This window comes from Ceratotherium simum, chromosome 22 (genome assembly GCF_057802395.1).
Source record: "Ceratotherium simum simum isolate JZ-2026a chromosome 22, ASM5780239v1, whole genome shotgun sequence".
Classification (NCBI taxonomy): Eukaryota; Metazoa; Chordata; class Mammalia; order Perissodactyla; family Rhinocerotidae; genus Ceratotherium; species Ceratotherium simum.
In genome coordinates, this window is record NC_141921.1 from 18,508,721 (window position 1) to 18,531,093 (window position 22,373).

At 57.1% G+C, this 22,373-nt stretch overlaps 1 protein-coding gene across 1 annotated transcript in view; it reads right to left on the reverse strand.

Annotated features, from left to right (window-relative positions):
• Window positions 1-22,373, reverse strand: part of KCNQ4 (potassium voltage-gated channel subfamily Q member 4) — a 55,162-nt gene that overhangs the window by 6,978 nt on the left and 25,811 nt on the right. Inside the window, exons 2-11 of the mRNA XM_087446180.1 lie at window positions 17,763-17,853; window positions 16,975-17,101; window positions 16,584-16,759; window positions 15,743-15,868; window positions 15,254-15,364; window positions 14,990-15,085; window positions 12,025-12,113; window positions 10,172-10,333; window positions 2,865-3,085; window positions 1,036-1,135 (exon numbers count right to left, since the gene is read on the reverse strand). Coding sequence (XP_087302306.1) covers window positions 1,036-1,135; window positions 2,865-3,085; window positions 10,172-10,333; window positions 12,025-12,113; window positions 14,990-15,085; window positions 15,254-15,364; window positions 15,743-15,868; window positions 16,584-16,759; window positions 16,975-17,101; window positions 17,763-17,853 — 1,299 coding nt within the window. The remainder of the gene's footprint in view (window positions 1-1,035; window positions 1,136-2,864; window positions 3,086-10,171; window positions 10,334-12,024; window positions 12,114-14,989; window positions 15,086-15,253; window positions 15,365-15,742; window positions 15,869-16,583; window positions 16,760-16,974; window positions 17,102-17,762; window positions 17,854-22,373) is intronic.

Genomic DNA, 22,373 nt, shown 5'->3' on the forward strand with positions numbered 1-22,373 from the left:
GAAGGGCTCAGGAGACTGGTCCCCCCTTCATTGTCGAGACAGGGAGATGGCCAGTAGGGCAGGGGCTCTCAAACTTTTTGACCAAAACCCAACATTTGACCTCAGAAACCAGTACACACATATACATATCTGAAATATAAATTTCACAAACATTCTTTATCCTTACTATGAGGAATGCACTCTGATATTTTCTATTCTGTTCTTTTTTTTAAAATGCTGAGCCGGCCCTGTGGCTTGGTGGTTAAGTGCGCGCACTGCGGTGCTGGTGGCCCGGGTTCGGATCCCGGGCGCACACTGACACACCGCTTCTCCGACCATGCTGAGGCCGCATCCCACATGCAGCAACTAGAAGGATGTGCAGCTATGACATACAACTATCTACTGGGGCTTTGGGGGGAAAAAATAAATAAATAAATAAATAAAATTTAAATAAATAAAAAATAAATAAATAAAAATAAATAAATAAAATAAAATAAAATGCTGACCATGGTGCACTAAATTGATTTCACTAAGTTGATTTCAAACTGTTGTGACCTGTGGTTTGAAAAGCGCTACTCTAGAGGGAGTCCTGGGGGAGACAGACAGGCTGAGGGCAAGCCCCCCAAGGAGAGAGAGAAAGTCTGAGACTCAGAGGCAAAAAGTGGATGAGACTGAGACACAGGGAGAGGCAGGCAGAGGCTGACAGACAGCTAGGGAGAGAGAGAAATAAAGAGCAGAGAGACTGACATAAAGTGAGAGACAGAGGAAAGGAGAGAGAAGCAGACAGGACACTGCAGGTGTGAGAGGGGGACTGTGATGGGCAGCCTGCCCATTGCCCCACCCAGCTGGCCCTTCAGACCTGAGGAGCCATATGCCACCTCCCCACCCCACCCACACTCCAGGGTCTCTGCCAGCCCAGCACCGCCAAGGGTGCCAGGTGAGCAGCAGCTGGCGTGCCCGGGAGCTAGGCCAGGCCTGGCCATGAGGGCAGGCCCCAGATGGGGAGCAGCAGCGCGGGGCAGACGGATGGGGGCCCACCTCAGGCCTCAGTCTCACCTGACGGAGCGGATGACCGTCTTCACAGCAGGCATGACATCGTCCACTGTGAGCTCACACTGGTAGCTCTTCTCCTCTGCCACTTCCTCCGGGGGGCCCTCTGGAAGGTCAGGGGGGCCCAGGTGGTGGCAGCAGAAGAGGCCACTCCCAGCCCCTACCACCACCTGCTGAGGTACCAGGGAGACAGAGGCCCAGAAAGGGCCCAGAACCTTCCTGGGGGCACAAGGCAGACCAGGCTCCTGCCCCCTGGCTGCCCTACCTAGGGTGGAAAACTCCAGTTTGTTGCACGTCCATCTGCCCTGTGGCCAGTCAGGGTAAACAGCTGTCTGGTGGCCAAGTGGGAGCTGCTTTAGGGCACATCTGGTCTGGCCTGGGGCAAAGTGCACCCAGCCCTGGAGGAAGCCCCACTGGTCCCACCATGCAGGACAATGAGCCCAAGAGAAAAGGGGCTTGCAGCTTCTGTACATAATCATGCACACAGTCATTCTTCAGCCAAGAGGGAAGGAAGCTCAAGGGGCTGACTCCTGTGCCCAGCTCTGCTACTGGGGAAGGCCCCCAAAGCAAGTCATTCTCTCCAATGAGAGAAATGGCTTCTCCGAGGGTGGTGCCCTGCACTGCACAAGGAGGTGATACTGTCCTGGCCTCATGGGGCCAGGAGGTGGCGGGAGGCCAGGCAGCTTCTTAGGCAGGGAAGAGGAGGCCCGGGGTACCAGCCATGGCCAGGTTCCCGTGGGTCAGCACCTCCCAAAGACTGGTTTGTGGGGTTCTGTAACTTTCTAGGAAAAGGCTGTCCGAGCTGTCAGCCAGCAACATCTTCGGGGCTGACAAGCACAGAGAGAGGCAACTGGGTCCCCTCCCTCCAAGGCCAAAGGGGCTTCCTGTCCCCGTCCTCCATCCTTGTCCACCCACCCCTCCTTCTCCCACCAGGGGCCTGAAGCATGTCAAAGCTGGGAGAAATCTTCCAGGGGACTGGGTCCAACCCTTTCGTTTTCCAGAAGAGCACAACGAGGCATAGAAAGGGCAGTATCTTGCCTAAGTCACAGTGGAAGTCAGGAGCAGAGCTAGAACTCAAAAAAGTGACTGAACTGGTTAAAAAACGACCCCCACCAGGTTCACAGTCTCATACCCACCGGCTGGGCTGCGTGAAGACTGGCAGGGTGGGGAGCATGAGCTGTGGAGATGGACAGACCTGGCTGAGGACAGCAGCTCTGCCACTGACTAGCCGAGAGATCTCAGTCCCCACGTCCGTAAAATGGGGATAAAAACAGAACCTACTTCCCAGGGTCGTTGGGAGAAGTCAACGAGATAAATCCAGTGTGGGGCTGCACAGTCAGGGCTCAGCAAGGATGACTCTTGCTCCTTCCAAAGCACTTGGAATGTGGCTGGCTTCTGTTGAGGACTTACTATATTCCAGAAACTCTTCTGGTCACCTTCCAGGGATAATCTCATTTAATCCTCACAACAATCTTATGAAGCAGATACTATTACTGTCCCCATTTTACAGATGAGGAGAATGAGGCCCAGAGAGATTAGGTTACTTGCCCAAGACAAACAGCAAAGCCAGGATTCAAACGCAGGCCACCTGGCCCCAAAGCCTATGCTCCTCACCACTACCGAAGTCCACCCTCCGCATTCCCATCAGATTCTCAAACAGTCTGGAGCCCAACCAAGTGGGTATTATGATGCCCATTTCACAGACCAGAAGATCGAGGCCCAAAGATGGTCACTCAGTTGCAGAGCTAGGACTAGAACCAAGTCTTCCCACCCTAGCCCAGACTCGGTCCCTACCCTGCCACCCAGGTCCTGACCCTAGACCCCCAGGGGCTCACCCTCCGCAGAGGTGCGGGGTTTGAGTCTCAGTGATGCCCGGAAGCGAGTGCGATCATTGAAGCTCCAGCTCTTCTGCACCTTGGTGGGGCTGGTGGCCTCACCCACCTGCTCACTGCTCGGAGAGGCAGGCATCGGCGGAGGTGCCAGGTGCTGCTTGGAGGGGCCCGTCCGCCGCTGGGAGCTGCTCATCCGGATGCGGTCTTTGATGCCCATCCGGCTGCTGGCAGGGCCGGTCGGTGGGGGAGAGAGCCCAGTTAGCCACAGCTAGAGGTGGGGGGTGTGAGTGGGGACACAGCTGACTTAGGACTTAGGGGTGGCTATTGGGTCCTGATTCTCCACCAAGTGCATGGGGCAGGGTGTGGTGAGGGCGGCCCTGACTCTGACAAGAAGCTGAGCCAGGGTCAGTCTGAGCAGATCCTCTCCCCACCCCCACCTCCCACCCTCATCGCCCGGACAGATAAGGGGTGCACAGGAGACAGATGTCAGAGTGGAAGGAGTGAGAGAAACCCAAGAAGAGAGTCAGAGACAGACAGGAGGACAGGGGAGCTGGCCTGGCCAGGTGGGTGGGTGGAGCGGAGGCGGTGACCCCTTTGGACACAGACAGGCTGCTAAGGGATGGAGAAGCTCACCTGGCCATGCACACTGAGGTAAGCCTCCAGCTCCTCACTGGACACAGAGGCAGGCTGTGTGGAGTTGAGGGTATGAGTGTGTGTACGTGTGTTTGCGTGCATGCAGGTGACAGTGTGGGCACACTGGTACCAGCGTGTGTACATATGTGTGTGTGTGTGTGTACATGTGTCATATTTTCCTCCTTTCCCCACTGCTGGAGCTATCTGATCCCACACTGGTTTGGTCAGGACTTTAGGACCTGGTATAGCTGTACAGGCAGTGCACTGCAAAATTCCAAAGTTCTCCATCACACAGACTTCAGTGTAAACAGCGCCCCTGGAGGTGTGCAGTGTCCTGGCTGCTGGGGGTCTTGGCCTTGTGGGTCTAGCTGCTGGGCCCACATGTATGCCAGGACATGCCTGGTGCCTGCCCTCCCAGTAAAGGTTTATAACCTGTTCTTCAGTGGTCTCCCCTGCCAGAGCTCTGCTTCTGGACTGACATGCTGCCCATGTGACCACGGATCTCCCCTCCCAGACCTGCACCACTGCCTACTGAGCCCCCAGTTCAACAGCACCTACACATGTCTGTGTGCATGTGAACATACACGTGCATGTCTGTGCGTGCGCTCAGACTTCCCTTCCCACACCCCAGCTCCCCACCACATCCCCCAAACCTTGGAGGAAGACAGGTGGGGGGAGGCCTCAGGGTCCCCAGGCCAGGCCCTGGTAACCAATACCTGGCAGAGTAACTCTGTGTCCAAGAGGTTCAAGGACCATGTTATCGCAGTTTGAGTAGGACCTATGCAAACGTCCCCATCCCATGCCCTGTGGTGTCACCGCTGCCTCCCTGCTGTGGGTGTGGCTTGCCTCTTGGAGGGCCCTCTGCAGACAGGTTCTGGGCCCTTCCATCCCAAATGTCTGAGGCCCTGGCTCAGGAGAGCGCCAGTCAGTTGCGGAAGAGGCCTCAGATGGGGCAGGAATTGGGGGAGAAGACTGTGTCACCTACTCTCAGGGACTTTCAGATCAAGGCTTGAGCAGAGGACAGATTCTGGTTTCAGGGTTGGGTGGAAGTCGGGGTCCCTCATGCCCAGGGCATGGGGTACAGGGTATAGAGCTAAGGTGCCGAGGTGAGGGAGATCTCGAAACCAGGAGCACCTTCGGGAAGGCAGCCAGGATGTAGGGTCATCCTTAGGGGTTGGGGCCTCTGCCCAGAGGGGAGAGGTTATAGGTTAAGGATTGGGGCCCTGAGGATATGAGAAGGGAAGGACAGGAGTGGCTCCCCAATCCAGCATGCTGTTTGCTGGCCCAGTATCCACTCAACACCCCACAGATTCCAAACAAAGTTTGAGGGTGGCTCTCCCAAACTTTCCTTTGCAGAGCCATTCCTTTGGGCTCTCCTCATGCTGGCAAGCACCCCCCACCCCGCTGGCCCGTGCAACCCCTCCTTCTGTCCTCCGTTCCTCCAAGGGGGAGAGGACGTAAGGGGGGTGGAGGAGGCCTTGACACTCAGCCAAGGGCCTGGAAGTCTAGATCTCTGTGCCCAGCACATCATTCCAATGGCGTTCTGGGAGAAGGGAGTGACCTCCCTGTCACAAGTATGCAAGCAAGACTAAGCTTGCACTCAGCAGGACTTATGGAGGAGGGGTCTGGGGGCTTGCACTAGAGGCCTTGAAAGGTCCCTTTCCAGCTCTGATTCTGTGATGACTGAAGGAGCTTCCAGCCTGGTTTGTGGGGTTCTGTAACTTTCCAGCCAGCCAGAGGCCCTGGGCTCCTCTTCAATGTAAGAGGGTACTGTTCTCCCACGGGGTGGCCCTGGGTTCCAGCTATTTGGGCAGGGCCCAGAGAATGGCTCACGTCAGCCTCTCTGGAGCCTAAAAGCTCAAAGAAAATGGAAAGAAACCTGGCACTCGGTGGACATCGAAAGAGCTCCTTCCCTCCCCAGGCTCCTTAGAAGACGCAAGGTCCTGTCTGAGGCCTGAGCTCTTCCAGTTCTCCAGCCACTTGATGTGGTGGCTTCCATATTTACCACCCTTTTTTTTTTTTTTTTTGGTGAGGAAGATTAGCCCTGAGCTAACATCTGTTGCCAATCCTCCTGTTTTTTGCTGAGGAAGATTGGCCCTGGGCTAACATCCGTGCCCATCTTCCTCTACTTTATATGTGGGACGCCGCCACAGCATGGCCTGACAAGTGGTGCATCCGTCCACACCCGGGATCTGAACCTGTGAACCCCAGGCCACCGAAGCAGAGCGCCCGAACTTAACCACTACAGTACCGGGCTGGCCCCTACCGCCCCTATCTTATGGATGTGGAAGGAGGTGGAATGACTTGCCCAGGGTCACAGAGCTGCTATGGATGGAGCAAGGACTGGAACCCAGCTTTCTCTGACTTCAGAGATGGCATTCTTTCTCCGGGACAAGCAATCAGGATACGGTCTAGGGCAGCGGTTCTCCACTGGGGGTGATTGCCAGGAGACATCTGGCAATATCTAGAAACACTTTTTGGTTGTCACACTGGGGGTGCTCCTGGCACCTCGTGAGCAGAGACCAGGGATGCTGGTAAACATCCTACAATGCTTGTGACAGCTCCCAACAACAAAGCATTACTCCACCCAAAATGTCAACAGTGTGAGGTCAAGAAGCTCTGATCTAAGGGGTCTGTTGGTGCCTGGGAGAAGGATGGGGTGGGCTTGACTGGGGCTGTCCTATGAGGGAGGGCAAGCTCTGGGCACAGGCTGCACTCTGACTGCCCTGCTGGACCCAACCCCCACCCTCTCTTCCACAAGGAATTTCTTTAAGGACTCATCATCTGCCTGCCAAAGGCCAAGATCACGGGGGGAAGGGAGGCAGCCTACCCCTTCGGGTGCTACATACAGCCGCTCTCCTCAGGACTATGGAAACAGCCTCATTGCTGGCCTCTCGGCTCTGGCCTTGCCCTTCCTGCCCACCTCACCCAGACAGCCCAAGTAATCTTGCACAGGGGCAGATCTGACCCGGCTCCTCCCTTCAGTGTGTTCCCGTTTCCGACAGCCGTGGTTTCCAAGCTGTTTTCTGAAGTAGGCAAGATCTTAACTGCTCAACATACCAAATCAAATGAGGCCAATATTTCCATAGCACCTCCTGTGAGCTAGGCACAGTTGGATTGGAAGCAGATCCTATTACTATCCACATTTTACATCTAAGGAAACTGAGGCACAGAGGGCTTATGCCCAAGGTCCCCTAGTTAGTGAGTGGTGGCCAGGTTCAGATCCAGAATGCACATTTCTAAGAAACATGCCTCTTGGTAGAGCAGCCAGGAGCTCTGTCACTCAACTTCCACTCATGGGCCCCCCAACAAGGCTCCAGAGGCACTTTTGGGAAACCCAGGACTCCATGAGCCCGGGCTGCCAGGCAGTGCAGTGCCAACAGGATGAAGCACACACTGGGCTTTTGGGTTCTTCGTGACCCAGCTCTGCCCCCAACCTCAGCTCCTGACCTCCCGCTCTCAGATCCGGCCACACTGGGCTGCCCGCTCCTCTGCCATGGCTGTGCTCTCACCTCTCACCTTGGGGCACGCTGCTTCCTTGGCCTGGAATGCCCTCACTCACGCTCACTCCTCTTTGGGCCTCTGGTGAAGTGCCTGACCCAGGCTCCACGGCGCCTCTGCTTCCTCCTTTTGTTCCACTCATCACACCGAATAGCAGTCACTCTTTGCAGCTCTCCAGGCACCATGTTTTATTCATCACCATGTCCCTAGTGCGGGGCCTGGCACAGGGCAGGTACCAAGGAATGTGGGGGTGACGCAGCTAAAAGAGCTGGGCTCTGGAGTTGGCGAAGGAGGTGCCAATGCCACCTCCTTCAGGCATCTGCTGGGTCCCTAGGTGGGCAGTGCGGCACTAGGAAGCTAAACCCACGGCCTGGCTAAAGTCAGAGTGGGAAGGACCCTCAGAGAGCCTCTAGTTCAATCTGCCCATTTCACAGATGGGAAACTCAGGTCCAGAGAAGGGAAGCAATTTGGCCAAGGTCACATAAGGGGTCAGCGGCAGAGCCAGAGCTTATCCCAAGGCTCCTATAAGTGTCCCTCCTGGCAGACTGGGCGCCAGGCTCACGCCCCCAGACCTGGCAGAGGCATCCCCAGGAAGGCGAGGGGCTCGTCGGGGCCCCAAGGCAGACGGCAGGCGGCAGGCACATGCACCTTTTCCTTGGCCCCTCCTGTCCCCCTCTCCAGCCCCCAAAATGGTCGGGCGAGGAGGAGTGGGGACAGGAGGAGCAGGCGAGGGGGTACCTCGGTCTCCAGCTGGCGTGAATCCGAAAGAAACTCCGTTTATTACTAAACATCTGGCTGGAAAGTTGAGAACAAGACACAAATAGAGGTTAGTGGGAAGGAGGCAGATGGGTAGAGCGTGGGGAGCTGCCAGGATGGGGCTGGCCTCCTGTGGCTGGTGGGAGAGAAGGACCCCCACCTAAATCATCCTCCAGCCCACATCCCCAGAATGTGGAGCTTCTCAAGCTTTGCATAAGGATCTCCTGGGAAGCATGTTAAACATGCTGAATTCTGTGCCTCTTCTCCAGCGAGTCTCATGCTGTGGGCTCGGGGAGAGGTCCAGGCATCTGCATTTTGAACAAACACCCCAGGGGATGCTGATGCAGGAGGTCAGTGGACCACGCTTTGAGAAACACTGCTTAGCGCCTCATCGCAAAACCCCAAAGAGAGGAGATGCTGGCCCTGACTATGCCATCCCCCAGGAAGTCCCGCTCCTTGTAGTCCTGGGAAGGTGCTCAGCCTGGGTCCAGCCACAAACACTCAGGATGTGGCCAGGTGTCTGTGTGTGTGTGGGGGTCCTATCTGGGGCCCCCACCCCAGAGGGCCCAGGCAGCCAAGAATAAGGATATGGCCATTTGGCCTGAGCCTGGTGACTGATCTAGAAGTCACAGCTCAGCCCCCTGGGGTCTCTGGGAAGAAGGGACACTCCACCACCATCAGCATGAGCCCCAGCCATAGAGACACTCCAGGGCAGACAGAGACAAGGCTGGGAGTTAGTGATGGCCATGCCCTCAGCAGTAATCTGTTCCTAGGCCTTGGTGGGCCCAGAGACCCAGAGCAGCTGTGGGAGATGGCACAGGGGCTGGGCTCCAGGTAATCTCCATTCCCAGAGCCTTCCTATTCAGGGAAGAGGAGAGCAGAACTGGAAGCTACAGGGAGCCCCAGCTCAGGCCCTGGGCAGGGTTGCTCAAATGCCAGAACTTTTGAGCTTCTGCCTGGAAGCCATGGTTGGAGGGGGATGGGGGTAACAATGAGGGGCCTTCAGGCAGCGGCAGAGAATCCGAGTGAGGCCCACCATGGACTCTCTTCCAGGGAGCTCCCAGCCTGGCCTGGTCAGTCATGCTTCCCCTCCCTCCAGCCCCAGACCTAGAGGGGCTCTCCCTCTCCAGCCACTTCCCATTCAGCCCTGGCCAGAAATGACCTTCCTGAGAAGAGGGAAGGAATGCTGTTCCCAGAATCCTCTACACAAAAACCCCCTCCTCCTGGTTCCCCAGGCCTTTTTAGCCCAGAGGCCCTGATCAGCCTAAGTATCACCAATTTTCTGCCCAGGACCTAGAGGCTCAGAGTGACTTGATGCCTTTCTCAAGGACATATAGCTTCAGGTGGCAGAGGCAAGCTTTCACTGCACCTCCTCCTTCTGCTCACTGAGTGGCTCACCTCCTCTCCCCGCCCTTGTTCTGGACCCAGGACAGCATCATACCTGAGGCTCAAGGCCCAAATGTCCACCTGGCTGATTCAGGGATGATGTGTGGAGACGAGACAAAACAAAGAGACGGGTAAGGGACAGGGGAGGATTGAGGGGGCACTGAATCCTTGACCTCAAAGCTACACCTCTATAGGCACAGCCACTTTCCCATGTGTGAGTTAGTGGGCTTCCCTTACCCCAATACACCTGAAATTCCACTATTTATGAACATTTACGTGGAGGTAAGCATTGTTCTTTATTTGTTCTTCTTTCAAGATGCAAAAGCTCCAGGAGAAACAGGTCAAGGGGAAAGAGACTGTTGGGAGTAGCAAAATGTCCCTCAGTAAGGAAGAAAGGCATTGTGGGAGAACCCCGGGAGCACCCTCTAGGATTAGCAAAGCCGTGGACAGGGCTGCACAAGACAAGAGCATTAGTCATTGGATGAGTTTACGCAGGTCCTACAGCGGTTCTTAGTCACAGAGCTCTCTTTCCAGCTGGCATCTGGGTCCTGAGAGGCGAGTTCAGTGTCAAGCCCCTTTTAGAGGAACATGCTGGGGCAGGGGGTTCCCTGCCCTCACACCCCAGAATGGTGCCCACGATTACCTGAGCCGTAAGCACCTGTGGCCAGCGGCCTCCTCCTCTCTCCAGCTTCCCGGGAGGGATGGGGGTGCAGGGATGGAAGAGTGAGGGGGACGTGGAAACAGAGAAAGAAAGAGGACAAGGGAATGAATGGAGGAGATGATGGCAAAGGATGGGGTGGACATCTCCCCCACTCGCCCAGGTGACAAAAAGGTGAGTCCAGCCTGGCCTCTCCAGAGAGGCTCTCAGTCTGTACCTGTCAGGCCATCCGAAGACAACTGCCCAGCCTCATGACAAGGCCTGGGAGTCCCCAGAAGAGGCCCAGACACCCACGTAGCAGCTGAGAGAGAATGAGACAGAGAATGGAAGAGGAGAAGGAGAAGCAAGAGGAGGTGGCGGCCCTGGGGGCCCCTACCTTTCCCCAGGGCAGAAGGAGGCGCTGCCCGGCCGGTGGCAGGTGGCAACGGGCGGGTAACGGGAGGGCGCTCCGTCGGGTACTGGCGCCCGCCGCACCTCCAGGGGCCGTAGGCCCCCATTGCGGGCCCGTTGCACGTGCTCAAACAAGAGGGCCAGCTCTCTGCAGGAGAGGGCGCCATCAGCAGCAGGCAGGGACCTGGCACCACCCCCTCAATCAGTGGGCACTGAGCTCGGATCCTGCCAGGCCCTGAGTCTCTAGAGGTGCTCAGCAAACACCCCAGGCCAGAATAGGCAGGGGTAGGGGTGGGAGAGACTAGCTTTCCTCTCTTGCTTTCTGATCCCAGGATTTCCTGGGAGATCCTCAGGGATGCCGGCTGGGCACAACTCGAGGGCACCTCCACAAGGTGGAAAGTAGGAGCTCCAATCCAGCTTCCTCTGCTAATCAAGCTGAGTACCTGGGCATAGCGCTGTGCCCACGTGGAGGTGAGCGGCAGCCCTGAAGTCCTCAGATCTGACTCTGGATTTTAGGGGGAAACAGATGCTGAGGAAGCGGACTTGATAGGGTGGCTAGCCCAGCTTCCTTCCCCTGCAGCACTGGGTTCTTAGAGACTAGATTTGGCGCTCAGCTTCTTCGAAACTCTCCAGGCCATTTCCTGTTTCCAGAACCCACGGAGGATATCTCTCCTCTGCCTTCTCATTGTTCAGATGAGGAAACAGAGGTCCAGGGAGCAGGAGGCCCAGCGGACCCAGAATCTCCAAACCAGGCTCTGTCCCTCTTAGAGGACCCAAGACCACCCGCCCCTAAGTTTTCCCTCCCCCTCACACACATCATAATTCTCACAAACCAGCCCCTGCCCCACTCCCCATGGCCTGGCCTTGAGTCCTTAGGGCTACCCCTGGAAGGGCAGCTGCTTCTGATCTAACCACCTTCTCTGTCTGTGAGGAGGGAGCTTTTCTCTGCCAGGGGCAGAGATGGGGGGGAACAGTGTGCTTCTAGGAGCCCTCCTTCCCAGCCCCTCTTCTCCTGCTCCTCCCCTGGGAAGCCCCTGGGGCTGGGAGGGGGCAGGCAGGGGGGCAGCCAGGTGTAGGGGTGAGTGGGATCACGCAACAGCTGCTCTTGGAGAACTAATGAGGCAAAAAAAGGCTCCCGCAGACGCGCTGAGCACAGCAGCCTGGCCCAGCCGCGCACTTGACGCCTGCCTGCCGGCAGGACTGAGCTATCCTCCATGGTCTTCATTCCTGCCCAAGGGCCTGGCCAGGCCCCTGGCCACACAATCCTTGGTGATGCTATTAATAATCCCCTGCGTGGAGCCACCCCCAGTGCGGTCTTACCCTGGCCTGGGCCAGTGGGGCGAACCCACTTCTGGGCCCTAAGGCTGCTGCCTGGCACAGTAAAAGTAGGTGCATATTCGTGCACAGGGGTGCTGTGTGGGTCCTCGCACCCAACTCGGCACAGCCGTTCTGGTCCATCCCACACTTTCTCTACCCAGCTGCAACATGCCAGGCTGGCAAGGGCTAACACTGCCCCCAACTCAGACAGGGGAGATGAGCTGGCTGTGCCACTGCCCTGAGTGGCATCAACTATGGGTGAGCACGTGACTGCCAGCACTCCAGGACCTGGCCCAGCCAGTGGGGCAGGGCTCCACCCCATGCCCTGTGTCCAGTGTGTACCACCTTCCCTGGGCAGAGCAGAGTGGGAGAGAGGACACTCAGGCTCTGGGTTACATAGGATCTGCAGAGCCAGCCTCACATGCTCCCTTTCCCATCCTCCAGGGCTGAATCCCAGCCACTTGTCCTCAAGGGGCATTACTGTCAGCCCCCGCCTCCCCCCCACCCCACAGCAGGGCCTACCTGAAGGATGGGAGGATACTGTCGTAGTAGTACCAGGTGGCCGTCAGGTAGGCCCGGCTCGTGTCAGTGGAGTACAGGCGCCACGCAGCCTGGTGGTATGGGGGAAGGGAGGCATCAGCGAGGCCTCTCAGCCCCCCACCAGCCCTCTGCCCCCGAATGGACCCAGGCCTTGGGCCAGCTGAAGGGTACCAAGAACCAGAGGACAGCTCCAATTCCTTAGCCACCAGCAGGGCCAGCCAAAGAAATGGAGGCCTAGAGAGAGATGGCTTTCCCAGGGTGACAAGCAGATCCGCATCGGAGCCAGGGGCCTTAGAGTGCGGGAGTTAAGAGCTGGGATTCTGTCATCAGGCAGACGTGGGTTTCCAGTCCCAGCTTTGCCTTTTACTCATGTGGACAAATTAAGTGAAACTGTAGAGCCTCAGTTTCCTCATCTGTAAAATGGACATAATCCTACTTACCTAACAGGGTGATGTGAGGATTAAATGGGCGAATATCTATCGAATGCCAAGGGCAGTGCCTGGCACATAGTAGGCACTTATGCCAAGTGCCCCTGTTAAACACCCCTGTTATCTCCCTTACCACGGCTGAGAAATATCTATTCACTGTGCATTTGACTAATGTCTTTCTCTCCTCCTAGACTGTAAGCTGTGTCTTGGTCACCGCCGTATCCTCTGGCACATGGTAAGTGTTCTGCACATGTATGGGGAATGAATACTGACTGAGTGAATTATTATTACTAATAATAACCCCACCCCATCTTCCCTAGCTGCCTGTCACTGCCCATGGAGTTGAGGAGGAGAAGAGAAGAATATCACCTACCAACCCCTCAGCATCCATGGATTTGCAGGGTTTCCTCTGCAGCAAGAGGGATGAGGGTCAGACAAGAGGAAGGACTGTCCCTCCCCCTCCAGGTAAGGAGAAGAGCCAGGGAGGGACTGTGAGTGGGGTGATCAGCAAGGGCAGGGAGGCAGGGAAGCTTCTAAGCAAGACAGAGTAGAACTGAGCCTTGGATGCCCTCCTTCTTTGGGTGCCTCTTGTCTTTAAGGGACTGCCCAGCGCTGACCTCACCGGCCAGGCACCCTCCCAGGACAGGCATATTTTTACTTCCTGCTTGCCTAGGCCGCTGGCTTGGGCTGGAGAGCAGCTGCCAGAGCTGTCTCATTAATTATGGGCACCACAATACCAGCTGTCTCTCGGCATGGACAGTGCCAGCCGCCTGCCCCTACGATGCCCCTCGGAAGGCCAGCTCCCAGGGGACAGTGGCCATTGTGCCCCAGGGGATGCTGAGAAGGAAAGTCTGGGCTAGTGGCTGGAGATAGCAGGGATGGGGAGGGGGGCTCCACCCTGCAGAGGAGAGATAACGGGGGGTGAGTCGGACTTGGACTGGGGGGCTGTGCCAGTATTCCCTGAACTACCTCCTGGAGGGGTTTCTCTTGCACACACCCCGACTGGAGAGATGCCAAGGCTGAGTCACAGAGTCATAAAAAATCAGAGCCCTCGCCTCAGGCCATGCCCAGTGAGAGGGCCTCAGCACGGCGAGGGAAACGGAGACCACACACTCCTGGTTTTCCCCATCCCTCTGGCTGCTCCTTCTCTGTCTCCTTGGCCAGCTCAACTCTGCCCACCCAGCCATGAAATGTTGAGGTTCCTGAAGGCCCAGTTCTGGACCGTCTTCCCTTCTCCTTCTTTCTTCTCCCCACTGGGCAAGTTCATCCGTGTCCAGGGTTCCATTACCATCTAATGCAATGGCCCCGAACCTTCTCTGCCCAGCACAGTCCCCTCCTCTCAGCTGCAGACCTGCACATCCAGCCGCCTCCTCAACATCACCCCTTGGGGTCTCAGACTCCACATGCTCCAGCCAAACTCACATTCTTCATGCCCCAGATCTGGTGTCCCTCCAGGAAGCAGGGCCATCGACCACCTAGTTGGGCAAGCCAGAAACCTGGAAATGACCCTACCACCTCTCTCTCCCTCACCCACCTCCTCAATATGCAGAATCTGCCCATTTCTTTTCATCTCATCTGTTGCTACATTACTCCAAGTCATCCAGCACCCCGCCTCTCCCAGACTGTTGCCAGAGCCTCTTATCTGGTCTCCCCCACACACCTGGGTCACCCTCCAACCCATTCACCACTTTTCAAAACACAAATCTGATCATGTCACCCATTCCCCCTGCTTCATACCTGTCAGCGGTTCCTCACTGCTCTTAAGGAAATGTTAAACTCCTCTCTGTGGCCCCCAGGTCTGGGCCTCACCCACCTATCTACTTTACACTCCTCCTTGAGCTTTCTGTTCCAGCCTTGCTGGCCTCCTTCCAGTTCATCAAACACACCATGCTCCTTTCCACCACAGGGCCTTTGCACATGCTGTTCCCTTACCTTGCAAGCTCCCCCCTCACCTCTTCACCTAGTTAACTCCACCCATCCTCCAGCTCTCAGCTCAAGTGTCACCTTCCCAGAGTAGTCATCCCTGAGTCCCCCTTCAAGGTCAGGTCAGGCCAGGTCTCCTGTTAAATGCTCTTCAGAGAACCATTTCTTTCTTTCAAGGCGTGTATCTCAGTTTATAGTTATGACATTCATTTGTGTGAGTGTTTGTGGAATGAATAAAGGTGTTGGGAGTGTAGCAGGTTTACTGATGACTGAACAGCTGATGGGCAGCAGGACTGGGTCTCCACCAGGGGCCTAGGGTCTCTTGTCTGGGTTCCACTCTGCTTCAGGCCATGTAGTCGGGCATTGGGGCAGCTCTGTCTAGCCCTAAACTGGGCCTTTGGTACAAGGGACTAAGTTTCTGACATTCTCAGTCAGCATCCCAGCGCCGTCCCTGACTTGGCATGTGACCCCAGGCATGTGACTCCTCTCCTCTCTGAGCTTCAAAGTGGAGTCACAGTTGTGAAGCGGGGACACATGGGTCAGCACACAGAGTTGACACACCAGTTCAGCTCAGGGGCTTCCTGGGTGCCTTGTACCTGGATGAGGTTGGCCGCTGGCATCCTCCGCTTCTCGAAGTGCTTCTGCCGGTGCTGCTCCTGCACCTTCAGGGCAAAGCCGGAGCCAAGGATGCCCTAGGGGGACAGGCCTGGTTGGGGCAATGTGGTGATGGTGGGACCCCCATCCCTGCCCATCTGAGGTGCCCTCCAGCACCCCCCAAATGCAGGACAGGAGCTTAAAAAGCTCTGTCCCCAGGCCCCCTCTCCCCCAGGCCGGGAGGTCCTAAGCGGAGGGGGACTCACAGCAGGCAAGGCAAAGAAGGAGATGCCTAGTAAGGCGAAGGCAGCAGCCAAGACCCTCCCCAGCCATGTGTGGGGAGTCTTGTCACCATAGCCGATGGTCGTCAGTGTAATCTGGGGACACAAACCAGTTACCCGCAGGGCTGGTCACAGAGGCTACCCACAGGAGCTCGCTGGGGGCACAGGCAGGTGGGACCCTGGTCACGAGGGAAGGGGCCCTGTGGTTGCCCACAGGAGCCGGTCAGGGACACGGATGGATTCCCCCTCCCCCGGGGCCGGTCAGGAGGAAGGAGTACAGGCCACAAGGGCTTGAGGTGGGCAATAGATGAGGACACAAGCAGATCCATGGGGCAGGGTGGGGGGTGTCACAGGGGGTCCCAGCCCTAGCCGAGAAGACAGGGACAGGCCCACTCAACCCTGAGTGGGGGTCAGAACGGTCAGGCCGGGGACAGTCGCAGGGAGAAGGGTGGCCCTGCACCGACCCTCACGCACCGTCCCCCACCAGAGCGAGTCCGCGTAGGAGGAGAAGTCGGAGTTGGCGTCCTTCTCGGCCAGATAGACCAGGAAGGAGGCGAAGATGAGCACCAGGAACCCGATGTACCAGGCGGTGATCAGCTCCTGCGGGGCAGCAACGGGTGAGACCACGGGGAGGATGGAGGCGGAGGGGCGTGAGGAAGTGGGGACGCTGTGCCCACCCGGGAGACATGAGGAGTTGAGGGGCTCCCAGAACGACCTGTGAGGCGTGTTCTGGAAGGGGATAAAAGTACCCCAGCTCTCGGAGTTCTCTGGCGGCGGCTCGGCCCGCCTGTCAGTCTCAGCAGCTCCCTTCAAGACGATCCTGCCCGCCTTCCGGAAACGGCCAGACCCTCCTACAAGCGCAGGGCTCGCCCCGGCCCCGCCCTTGACCCTCCAGGCTCCAAGCTCAGGCCTCCGCCCCAGCCCACCTTTCCCCGCACCCCCAGCGCCACTTCCAGGCCTCGATCCGGCCCTCCATCTAATCCCCCAGCCCCACCCTCACTCTGCTGTGAGCATGGATACCCGAACCCGGTAGCCTCCAAGTGAGACCCTCAAGTTTACTCCTGAGAGCCTGTCCTGATTCCTAGGCCTCGCCCCGGCCCGGCTTTGGTCCCCCCCACCCCGCCCTGCCCCTTAAGCCCCGCCTCCTGCCCTGGTCCTGAGCAACCACCGCCCCCCCAGGTCCCGCCCCTGGCCAGCCCCAGAGATAGCCCCCTCCGGCCGTGTCCCTGCTGAGTCCCTAGTCATCCCCCACCCCCTGGGCTCCGCTCGGGCCCTGCCCTCCTGCTCCGGCCCACGCGCCCCCACCCGGCCGCACCTTGCTGTGCGCGTAGACCACCGAGCCGAGCAGCTTCCAGGTGCCGCCGCGCCGGTCCATGCGCACCATGCGCAGGATCTGCAGGAAGCGCATGCTGCGCAAGGCAGACGTGGCAAAGATGTTGCCCTGCGTGCCCGCGGCGATGACGGCCACTGAGGCCACGAACACGATGAAGTCTGCAGGGGCAGGAGTGGCGAGGTCACGGCCAGCGCCGGGGAGCCAACCCACCCCCGTCAGGACCTGAAGTCGGGGGTTCCTGGGACCGCGGGGGGGCATCAGGAGGGTCCACTGAGTGTGTCAGCAGCCAAGGTCTGGGTCAGGGGTAGGTAGCCCGTGTCAACCCTGGGGCTTGGGGTCAAGGGTCAGGCGCAGGCAGGGTAGGCCTTCTTACCGATGACACAGAAGGGTTTTCTGGCAAAGCGGAGGCGGCCCTGCCATCCTCGGTAGCGGCAGCAGCATCCAGCAGACCAGACCCGGATGATGTACTCCAGGCCAAACACCACTATCATCACGAACTCCTGTGGGGCAGGGGCCTGAGTTCTGGTCCCCACTCTCCAGGACCAGGGCCCAGGTCACACAGCACCGACCCAGCCTGGAGTCCCTGGGTTAGCAGTGCTAGGATTTCCTCAGACCACCTCTCCTGGAGGTTCTTACACTTGGACAGCCCTGAGGAGGATTCCAGAAGGCAGGTGGCCCCTTCCATGTCTTCCGAAGAGACTGAAAGCTCAAGTCTGTCCTCCCCTTTCTGTCCCCATGAGCTGTCTGGGTTTTTCTCCTCACCAGCCCTCCCCTTTCCAGCCATCCCAGACTCTCTAAGCCTGACTGAGTGACATCAAGGGTGGCTGTCTGTCAGCTGTCCCCCACAAGGTGCTTCTGTTTAAGGGGAAAAAAACAACCCATCACGCTATGGGTGGAGTTAGCAGGTTTTGTCCTGAGAAGGAGTGGGGCCTACTCACCTCTTTTCTGGGCCCATCATAAGCCCTGGCATAGAGGCAGGAGGTCCCCCAATACCTGCTGTAGAGCAGGGGCTGAAGCCTAGAGACGGGCAGCCACTAGCTCAGGAACACAGCACAGCAAGCCACTCTCAGCCATGGTATGAGAAGCCTCTCTCCACCTTCACCCTGACCCCAGAGATGCTGCCCCACACGGCCTCCCTCAGCCGGGGACTCTGGCACTCACCAAGATGAGGAGACACTCGTTGGCAAGTTCCTGGTGCTCCTGAATAGTGGACAGCACGGACAGCACCAGGCAGCTGAAGACCAGCAAAAATCTGCAACAGTGGCATGAAGGAGAGGGTTAGACTGCTGGATGGACAGGACAGCCAAGGAGCCTTTGGCAGGGGGCTGCAGAATCGGAGGAGGAAGGAAGCATTATTTGGGAAGAAGTATCTGGAAAGCAGAATCAGAATCAGAGTTGCCTGGAGTTGTGGCTCTGTGCTGGACACCAAAGAGAGATGCCCCGGAGCTTTGGGCTGCTGAGTTCACAGACACCTTACAGCCCTCTTAATTGCCCTGATGCAGGCTACAGCTCAGAGAGGTGGTCACTCAGCTGTGAGTGGCAGGTCTGTCTGGGCTGGCAGTGGGAACAGACTGGCTCAGGTTCCTGCAGTCAGGAAACGCTCAGCCACTCATACGTGGTAGCCTTAGCCCCTGGCTAAGTTTTAATGTTGTCTTGAGAGAAGTGCCACAGAGGTCAGGCAGGGGGGCCAGGGAAGGTCAGCAGCTGAGGGAGGGACACCCCTTCTCTACAAACTCCAAGGTGGCAGGAGTGTGGCTTCATCTGCAGAATGGGGGTAATTGCCTCGGCCTTTGTGGGCTCTTATGGAATTAAATAATGACACAGCTATGGAAGGAAAGGGGATGGGGGGGGGACAGGGAGGGAGGGAAGGATGCAGAGGGGGAGAGGGTATGGGGAAGGGAATCAGGCAGTGTGAAGCCATGCCATCAAGGCCTGGAACTCCCCTGAGGACAGTGGGAAGCTACTGAGTGGCCCAGCCCAGATGTTTAGAAATGGAAGGAACTTTAGAACCTAACTCATCCAACACTTCCCTAACCCCCAGCTGCACACATGAGGAAACTGAGGCCCAGACAGGGAAAGGCATTGGCCCAAGGTCACCCAGTCTGTCCAGGACAGAGGTGAGATTAGAGCCAGGGTTCCTAACTTCCCAGTGGGTGGGAAGAAGGGAAAGGGAATGAGGAGAGAAGCTGGTGGCTTCGGGAGTGTGTGAACACGTGAGGGAGGACAGCTGAGAGGGCACAGGCTGCAGATGCAGCAACAGGAAAGGAGGCTGGACTCCCAGAAGCACTCCTCTTTGGGACAGGGGTGTGCTGGACATGCATGTGTCCTGGAGGAGACTCCCCAGGGAATGGGCTTCTCTGGAAATGCCTCCCTGGTACACTGACCACCGCCTTCCACAAATGTTCTCGGTCCCCCACCTGAGACTGCTGACACTGCATTCTGCCTCCAACACCTCACCGTCTGCCGAGACTCTGCTCACCCTCCCCTCGCACAAACGCTCCCAGCTCCGGGGGGCCTGCTGGGATGCCCCCCACTCCCCTGTTCCCCCTTCAGAGCTCCCCCTCCCAATGCTTGCCTCCCGGTATCTGTCCCAAGTCACTTTCTATATGGCTTTTTTTGTGTTCATGTTGGCAGGGGCACGGGCTCGGAGTCAGAGACCTGGGTTCGAATCCTGATCCTGCTGTGTTTATGTGGCCCTGGGAAAGTCATCTACCTTCTCTGAGCCAGTCTCCTCATCTGTAAAGTGGGGGCTGACAGGAGGGAAGACATGGAAAGGGCCTGGCTCCACCCTGGCCCGCTTACACCTCCTTGGACAGGGGTTCCAGGCCTTCCTGGAGGGCAGGTTTAGGGCCGCGTCCCAGCACATGCCCCTGGTGGAGGAGGCAGGTGGCGGATGTGGGTACAGAGTTTTGAATGAATGAGTGAGGAGGCGGCTGCCTTGGCCAGTTCCAACAAAAGCTGAGTCAGCGAAGACATAAGGCACAGGGAGAGGAGGGGGAGAGCACCAGCTCCTCGTGTTCAATAATTAACCACAGAAAACGCAGCGGCCACATCCAAGGGAGAGGGACTGCGCTGACACACGGCTCAGGGGCAGAAGTGTCCTCCCTGAGGTCATCTCGTCCAGCCCCCTCCTCTGGGAAGGGCTGTAGGCCAATCTTGGTTTGCTCTACTTCTGAATACGTCCATGGACAGAACGTGGCTCACCATCCTCACTAAGCCGCCACCATCTCGCCCCTGACTGGTCTCCCTGCTGTAACCCCCTCTCTTCAAAGCGGCTGGGGGATATTCCTACCACGCAAAGCCAGGAACCATCGCTCTCCTCAGAACTCCTCACTGACTTCCGGTGACACTTAGAGAGGGAAAGTCAAACTCCTCAGCGTGTCTGGCAGTGCCCTGCGAGATCTGGGCCCCCACTCGCACCCCTTGAACTTGATGATCTCCCCTCTCGCCCCTCCATCACCGTGCTCCAGCCATTCTGACCTCCTTGTCATCCCTGGAACACACCAAACGCATTCCCACCACCAGGCTTGCACTTGCTTTGCTGTTTCCTCTGCCTATTTATTGCTCCCTTGCACATGCAGGTCTCTGTGCAAACATCACTTCCTTGGAGAGGCCTTCCCCAACCACCCCCTATCCAAAATAATGGCCCATCCCCACTCTCTCTCCCCTTATCTTGCTTTATTTATTTATTTTTTCATGGCGTCTTTGAAATGCTGAGGAAATGAATAGCAGAGATTCACATTAAACAAATATCAAGACACCATGTCACCAAAGCCCCCAGTTTGTACCCACTGAGGAGGCTCCCAGAGCTCTAAGCACATCCCTCCGTGACCCGCCAGGCTCCCCAGTATCCTCCTGAGAACGGAGGAGAAGGCAAGTCTCTGACCTTGACTGGCTCCATTTGGTAGACGCTATTTAAAAAGCCCCTGAACTTCCCCTCCTCCTGTGTCGTACCCTGGCTGGGAGTTTCCTCACCTAGATGCTCAGTACAGGTGAACAGATACACTCCCTCTGATGGAGAACATCTCGTGTTCCAGGCACCCGAATAATTATCCCCATCTTCCACATGAGGACATGGGGCCCAGGGGGAGACAGACTTGTCAAGATCACACAGTGAATCGGCGGCAGAGCTGGGGCTAGAACCCCAGCTCCGGTTGACCCCCCAGCTGCCTTGGCCTTCCTGAGGGGTCCTCACACGGAGACCCACTCTTGGGACAGCAGGAGATCAATGTCTGGAGCTTAGAGATGGAGGAGACAGGGCGAAGGAGCCCTGAGCTGGGGCCTGGTTGTGTCTGCCAGAACCAGAGTGTGACTTCGTCCATGCAACAAGTAAGGACCGTCTGAGGATCATCTCTGGCCCTGTCTGGGGCCTCGGTTTCTCCATCTATACAAGTATAGGTGGTACACAGGAGCTGTCTGGCTTGCACCTCTATTATCGCCCCCGCAGAGGGGCCAGACTGGCAGCTACTTTCTGGAGCATCTTTGCTCATCAGGTCTGCCCATGTTCTCCCTTGCCCAGCCCAAGGGGCAGAGGGGGTGCTGCCTGGCTGGCTTATCATGAGACTTATCACAACCCTCCCAACCCCCAACCATTCTGTGCTATCCCACTCATTCAGGAGGGCAGTAAGGAATAGGTGAACGGTTTGCTTAGAACCGTGGTTCTCAAACTATAGCGGGCATCAGAATTACCTGGAGGGCTTGTTAAAATACTGATTTCTGGGCCCCACTCCTAGGTTGTCTGATTCAGTAAGTCTGAAGTCGAGTCTGAGTATTTGCATTTCTACAAAGTCCTCTCGTGACACTAATCTCCTCTAGGGACCACACTTTGAGAATCACTGGCTTAGCTAATGCGAATGGTTGTGGCTGACTCAACTATTAGCCAAGTCAAGGCTTTTTAAACAAGTACAGGGGCTGGCCCAGTGGCACAGTGGTTGAGTTCGCGCACTCCGCTCTGACTGCCCGGGTTCACAGGTTTGGATCCTGGGGGCAGACCTACGCACCACTCATCAAGCCATGCTGTGGCAGGCATCCCACATAAAGCAGAGGAAGATGGACATGGATGTTAGTCCCAGGCCAATCTGCCTCAGCAGAAAAGAGGAGGATTGGCAACAGGTGTTAGCTCAGGGCTAATCTTCCTCACCAAAGAAAACCCCAAAACACACCAAGTGCAATCATTGCCTTCTGCCCCCCACCCCGCTGCCCCCACAGCCTTCCCCAAATCACTGCCCAGAAGCAGCCACAGGGCAGGGGAAGCGAGGAAAGCCCTGCTGGGGAGGTGGGTCTCGTACCAACATCAGCTTCACCCCTCATTCGTTGTGTGACCCCATAACTGCTCTGGTGGCCAAGGGCTTCCTATTGGCCAGGCACTGTGCCCAGCCCTCTACATGCATATGGCATCCACTTCTCGCAACAACCTCACGAAAGCAGGACCACAGTCACCCAAGGCTGACCAGTGAGGAAATGGAGCCTCAGAAAGGTATACTGTGATGGCTGCCCAACTTTGTGAACATACTAAAAACCACTCAATTGTATGCTTTAAACGGAGGGAATTTATGGTATGTGAATTGTATCTCAACAAAGCTGTTATTTAAAAGAAAAAAAAAAAAGGGGCCGGCACAGTGGCATAGTGGTTAAGTTCACGCACTCCGCTTTGGCGGCCCGGGGTTTGCGGGTTCGGATCCCAGGTGTGGACCTACACATCACTCATCAAGTCATGCTGTGGCAGTGACCCACATACAAAATAGAGGAAGACTGGCACAGATGTTAGCTCAG